The 6,248-nt window shown below is 46.8% G+C and overlaps 1 protein-coding gene across 1 annotated transcript in view; it reads left to right on the forward strand.

Moving 5' to 3' along the window:
- Window positions 1-6,248, forward strand: part of CES1 (carboxylesterase 1) — a 69,506-nt gene that overhangs the window by 2,675 nt on the left and 60,583 nt on the right. Inside the window, exons 2-3 of the mRNA XM_026456857.1 lie at window positions 2,329-2,485; window positions 5,892-6,096. Coding sequence (XP_026312642.1) covers window positions 2,329-2,485; window positions 5,892-6,096 — 362 coding nt within the window. The remainder of the gene's footprint in view (window positions 1-2,328; window positions 2,486-5,891; window positions 6,097-6,248) is intronic.

Genomic DNA, 6,248 nt, shown 5'->3' on the forward strand with positions numbered 1-6,248 from the left:
TTCTTTCTTTCTTTCTTTCTTTCTTTCTTTCTTTCTTTCTTTCTTTCTCTTTCTTTCTTTCTTTCTTTCTGTCCTTCTTTCCTTCTTCTTCTTCTTATTGTTATTATTATTATTGTTGTTATTATTATTATTATTATTATTTTAGTACAGATGGGGTCTTGCTATGTTTCCCAGGTTGGTCTTGAACTCCTGTCTCAAGCAATCCTCTCACATTGGCCCCTTAAAACTGCTAGGATTACAGAGGGGCAGGCACCATGCCCAGCCTCCCCTAGCCATTTCTAACCCTTTAGCCTGACCATGCTCAGCCTGGGTCAATGAACTGACAAGCCAATTGTGTACAAAGTCATGGTGTTTTACCTTAGATAAGGCTGCCAATTAGAACATCTTCCTGATGTATTAAAGCAAGAGAAATGGCTGCCAGCCACACTGTGCTGGAAGGCAGAAGCCTCAAGTTCTGGTTTTGACTTTGCCATTGAGTCACTGTGTGACCTAAGGCAAATATTTGTCAATGAATATATGAAGAAATAAAAGTGGAAAATGCAAATAAGTAAAAACACTGACAAGGTTACAGCCAGAAAATGGCTGTTGTAATTCTAATTAGGTATATAGCCTTCCAGTATTTTCCTATGCAGACAAATACATATGTCACTACTAAAATGGGATATTATACTTATCTAGATATTCCAAAAATATTTCATTATTTTAATGAAATATAAGTCACAAACCATAAAGTTCACCTTTTTAAAGTGTACATGCTAGTGGTTTTTAGTATATTCCCAGAGGTGTGCTAACATCATCACTATTCAATCCCAGAACATTTTTACTACCCCCAAGATAAAACTCATGCCCATTAGCAGTCATTCCTCATTCCCGTCTCTTTCCCCTTCCAAAGGCCCTGGCAACCCCTTTCTGTCTCCATGTATTTGCCTATTCTGCCTAATATGCCTATTAAATATTAAATTAATACATAATCTAAATTACATATAAAAAGCATCATATGACGTGTGACCTTTCGTGGCTGGCTTCTTTCCTTTAAAATGTTTTCCAGCTTCATCCAATTGTAGCATGTTCTTCTTATGGCTGGATGATATGCCTCTGCACGCATAGGCCACACTTCATTTCCACGTTCATCAGGTCATGGACATTTGGGTTTTTTTCTACTTTTTGGTTAGTATGAATGACACTGCTCTTTGTGTCCAAGTTTTTTTATGGACATGTTTTCAGTTCTCTTGGGTAGCCACCTAGGAGGGGAATTGCTGGGTCATATGGAGACTCTATGTAGAACTTTCTGAGGAGCTGCCTACACCACACAACAGTTTGCAACCTGTTATTTTCTCCTTTCACAACGCATCCTGTCTTCATTGTTAGCAAATAGCTATGCACATCACTATTTTGAGTGAATACATTGTATTTCCTGAAAGAGGCTTTAAGTGACTTCCTTGTGTCCCCGGCATCTTGTAAATGACAGCTTTCCAGGTGTGCCCAGAGCACTCTGTATCACCCTGATTTGGTGATTTCACATTGCCTTGACATCACCCCTGCTGCTTCTCCACCCATCTGTCTTGTCTACCAATGGAGGTCCCTTCAGACACTGAACCATGTCTTGAATTGGCCTTTGTATCCATTATACATGGCCAGGTGCCAGGCATTTTGGTAAATGTTCACAGAATGGATGGGTACATGAATGGATGAATGATTAAAGCCAGGGGCTATTGAGAGATGGAATCGTTTCTACCTTCTGTCCAAAAATTCCTGCTTTGGAAGATAGTGATTTACCCGACATTGGAGCTGTGTGACAGAAGGCTAGGCCAGTCGGCAGGATGTTGTGAAGCTAATTCAGGCATTAGAAAGGAGACTGGTTAAAATTTAAGATCGCTTCCAAACTTGAGAACCTGGAATGCTATGAAACACAAGCCCTGGGAGCTGAGATGTGTGTGAAGTTACCCAGCTGAGCTGTGGGACTGTGAGTGGCTCTAAAATTTTTAAAGTTTTTCTGAGGATCTTAGACTAAAGTATCCCTTTGCCTGAAAGCATCCGCCTGCTGGTGCGGGCCTTTCGGGGCCTTCATAGTGTACTGAAGTTAGAGTCCTGCAAGGAAGAAACCCTTATACAACAAGTAGTTGGTAGAATTTATTAGCTCTCTGTAATTTGAGGGTGTAGACCAGACTGCTTTGATGAAATAGGCCAAGGTGTTTTTGTTGCGGCTTCCAAGGATAGAAGAGGAAAGGCAGGACAGGCAGGCTGAGAACTGGTGAGTTGGGACTGTAGGTAGGCGTCGCCCAGGGAGTTCTGGAGATAGGGAAGGCTTTTCTGAAATTTCACAATTAGAGCAGGGCGGTAGCTCAGGGCGGGGCTGAGCTCCTGGCTGGACAGCGCAGTCCCGATCAGCTGCAAGAAGACCTTGCAGGCCCGGAGACCAGTGGTCCTTCCAGGATGTGGCTCCGCGCTCTTGTGCTGGGCACTCTCGCTGCTTCCATGGTTTGGGGTGAGTCCTTCTGAAACATAAAGATGCCGGGCACGTTTTGAAATCCTTGCTCTGGGCTGAGGTGGACGCAGATGCGTAAAAAGGCAGACACAACAGGTCCGGCTCCGCGGTGGTGCGCGCCCTCCGGGCTTGGACTTGGACTTGGACTTGGAGCAGCTAAGCCCAGTCAGCCTGGCCCGGGTGGAGACGCAGAGAAGGTGAACACCCTGAGACCGCCCTACACTGCTTGCCCCAAGGAGGCCGGCGGCCGGACCACCTCACGCCGCACACACGAGAAATTTAGGCAGCTCAGTAGGCCATCCCCAGGCTGAGGACTGGCGAGTTGGGATAATTCAGGGGTCTCTGGGGCACAGGGGCTGTTCCTAGTTGTCTGGTACCTAGTTCTGGCAAAATTAGAGCAAGTGGGTAGTGGCCAGGGCATGGCAACCGGATCAAAGAGGTGGTTGGGGTGCGGGCTCCGGGTTGGCTGGACCCTGGGAGGGACAGTTTCTCCAGTGTCAGCAAAGCCTGAGATGCCAGAGCATCAGAATACAGAAAGCAAAACACATGGTACATAGAGGGGGTGCAGCAAGGGGCCTCAAAATACCCCCATGCCACTTTATAGACAGAGAAACTGAGACTCACATGGGGAAATGTAGTACAAATCATGTCTGGGTCTGTCTCTGGATCCTGAATCCTGACAGCCCAGGCCCCATCTGCATCCTGTCTTCCTTCTGACAGCCTGACACTGTGAGAGTTCTGGAATTGTGGGGAAGGGCAGAGGAAGAGAGGAACCCTACTTGGAGCTGAGTGTTCCTTTACTTCTGGTTACTCCTGGCAATGCCATCCACTTCCTAAGGACCATACAGGCTGCCTCCACTTCCTTAATTTCTTTCTCTGTAAATTGGGCATGTTGATGCCTACCCAGCAAGGCTTTTTTGAAGATTAAACAAACTGGAATGCATGCCTGGCACATAGTAGGTGCCCACCATGTTCATGCTTCATATAACATCAGCGACAACTGCTCTTGTTCCCATTCTTCTTTCTGCTTCCCCCCATTTACCCACTTTTTCATGCTTGGCAATCTGGCTGCCATCCACTTCATCCTGTTGAAGTGAATTCCTGAGCTGAGAAAGACCAGCCCAGTGGTTTCTCTGCCTTGACCCTCCTCCACTTCCCTGAAGCCCTCAGCAATCTTAGCTTGCACCTTGTCTTCTTCTCCCTGGACTTCCAGGATGCTGGGGTGTTCTCTCCTTCCCACTCTGATGGATCTTCGGTCTTGGCTGTAGTGGTCCCTGTGTTTGATCTTTGTTTTCTTCCCTTCCCTCTCACACTGGCATCTTCGATGAAGCCATACACATCCATGGTGTGTACCCTCACCGTCTAGGAGAAAATTCTACCCTGCTCTCTCACCAGGCTTCCTTCCAGTCTTGAAGTGCCCACGTCTTGTGGGACCATCTTGCCAGGATAACCCACTGACATCTCCACTGAGCCTATGTAAACAAGGATCCAGCATCACAAGCCAGCTCTTTTGTCTTTATCTTCCATGTCCCCCAAAACTGGTCAGGGACCAAGTTTTTCTTTCTTTTCTTTCCTTTTCTTTTCTTTTTTAGATGGAGTCTCACTCGGTCACCCAAGCTGGAGTGCAGTGGTGCAATCTTGGCTCACTCCAATCCCCGCTTCCTGGACTGCTGCCTCAACTTCCCAAGTAACAAAGATTACAGGCGCACGCCATCATGCTCAGCTAATTTTTGTATTTTTAGTAGAGATGGGGTTTTGCCATGTTGGCCGGGCTAGTTTCAAACTCCTGACCTCAAGTGATCTGCCCTCCTGGGCCTCCCAAAGTGCTGGGATTACAGATGTGAGCCCCTGTGCCCAGTCTCCAAGTCTTTCAAAGTACCTTTTAGACATCATCATATTTCTTCATAAATATTTTCTTTTTTATTTAAAATTTTAAAATAATTAATATGGGGGTGGGAAGGATTTCAGGTGAGGACTAGAAATCCCATACAGTGCAGAAAACATGGAAATCACCAAGAAAACAGGCCACATGTAATGCCACCACCCATTGCTATGTTGATAAACATGCTTCCGAGGAAATTATCTCAATATTATTTGTAATTAGCAACAACAACAGAAGAAAACAAGTTAAATATTCTCAGTGTGGGGCTGGCTGATAATGAGACATGGATGCTGTTGTGTATCTGAGCTTTGCATAGGGAGTTTCCATTGCGATTGGATATTCCCCTGTAAGATCAAATCTAAATTGTTCTGTTCTGCTCTGGCCCCACTTTGACGGAGATATTGCCTTCTGGCCTATATCCAAAGCAGAGCAACTGGGAGGACAAGAGTTTGGAAATCATTTCATAGGAGGGAAGCTTAGACAAATTGAGGTCACTGGAGTCAGACAGGACCTGAGGGGCTGGCCGGCGTAATCAAGTGTCTGAAAGGCCACAGGCCGCAGATCCGATCAGGCCAGTGCGGTCCCATAACAGGTAGAACCAGGACTGATGTGGAGGCTGGGAAATGAATTTCAGCTCAATGAGGAAGCGTTGTCTGTGCTGCAAGAATGGATCAGATGTGCCCAGGGCCACCAGAAAAATGTTCTTCAACCTGATCATTTCCCTTATCTGGAATGGTCCCTGCTGCTTATTTGTCCACTAAAGAAAACTCAAGCCCTTAGCCTGGCATTCTAGGCCCTCCCTGACATGCGCTGTCTCATTCCAGGAATATATTCCACTCCCTTCAGACACCACCTGGTGCATGTGGGCCATGCCCCCTTCCCCAGGCAGGCTCTGCATTCTGCTGCTCTGAGCCTCAGCACATTCCCTTCTCTCTGCTGGGTACCACTCTCTGCGTCTCATCTCCCCTTATTCAATTCTCCCCTACTGCAAGTCCCAGCTCCTCCATGATGCCCGCAATCAGAAGGCCTTGTCCCCTCTTCTAATTCCTAGACTGCCTTATGAGTACCTCTCCCAGGACACAGTCGCTTCTTTCCCGTCTATAGGCCCAGGTGTATAAGTGACCCTTCCCTACAAGGGTCAATGCATCTGAGAATACGGAGCACCTCTTGTTCATCCTCTCATCCAGCATGTGGCTCAGTGCCAGGATTCTAATGGATAAATATTTCCAGAGGCTTCTAAGGGGGAAGATAAATGTCTTGTTCTTTCCTAGTAGTTCTCCTTCTTGCATTTACTTTTGGCTGAATGTTTTTATGCCTCCAAATCTAATTTACGCTTTAAACCACCTCAATGAGTTAGTAAGGACAGTGATCCTCATCCCTATTGTACATCAAAAGAAACTGAGGCCTAGAGGGTTTAGGTGACTTATTCAAGGTCATGCACTTAGAAAGTGGCAAACCCCACCTGGAATCCGGGTCCAGCCTTTTGCCTCTGATGCATCCTGATTTCTTCTCCGTGTCCAGCAGGGCACCCATCCTCGCCACCTGTGGTGGACACCGTGCATGGCAAAGTGCTGGGGAAGTTCGTCAGCTTAGAAGGATTTGCACAGCCTGTGGCCGTTTTCCTGGGAATCCCTTTTGCCAAGCCCCCTCTTGGACCCCTGAGGTTTACTCCACCGCAGCCTGCAGAGCCATGGAGCTTCGTGAAGAATGCCACCTCTTACCCTCCTATGTAAGCCAGGGGTGGCTGTGGCATGTGTCCATAGGGATGTTCACCTCAAAGTGATGCAGGAAGGAGTCAAGGCAGTTCCCCTGATGGGCTGATCCTTTACTCTGGAATCCTTAAGATCATTGTAGATTCTTAAGAACATTCCAGAACTCTCA

The sequence above is a fragment of the Piliocolobus tephrosceles genome, chromosome 17 (assembly GCF_002776525.5).
Source record: "Piliocolobus tephrosceles isolate RC106 chromosome 17, ASM277652v3, whole genome shotgun sequence".
NCBI classification, from domain to species: domain Eukaryota; kingdom Metazoa; phylum Chordata; class Mammalia; order Primates; family Cercopithecidae; genus Piliocolobus; species Piliocolobus tephrosceles.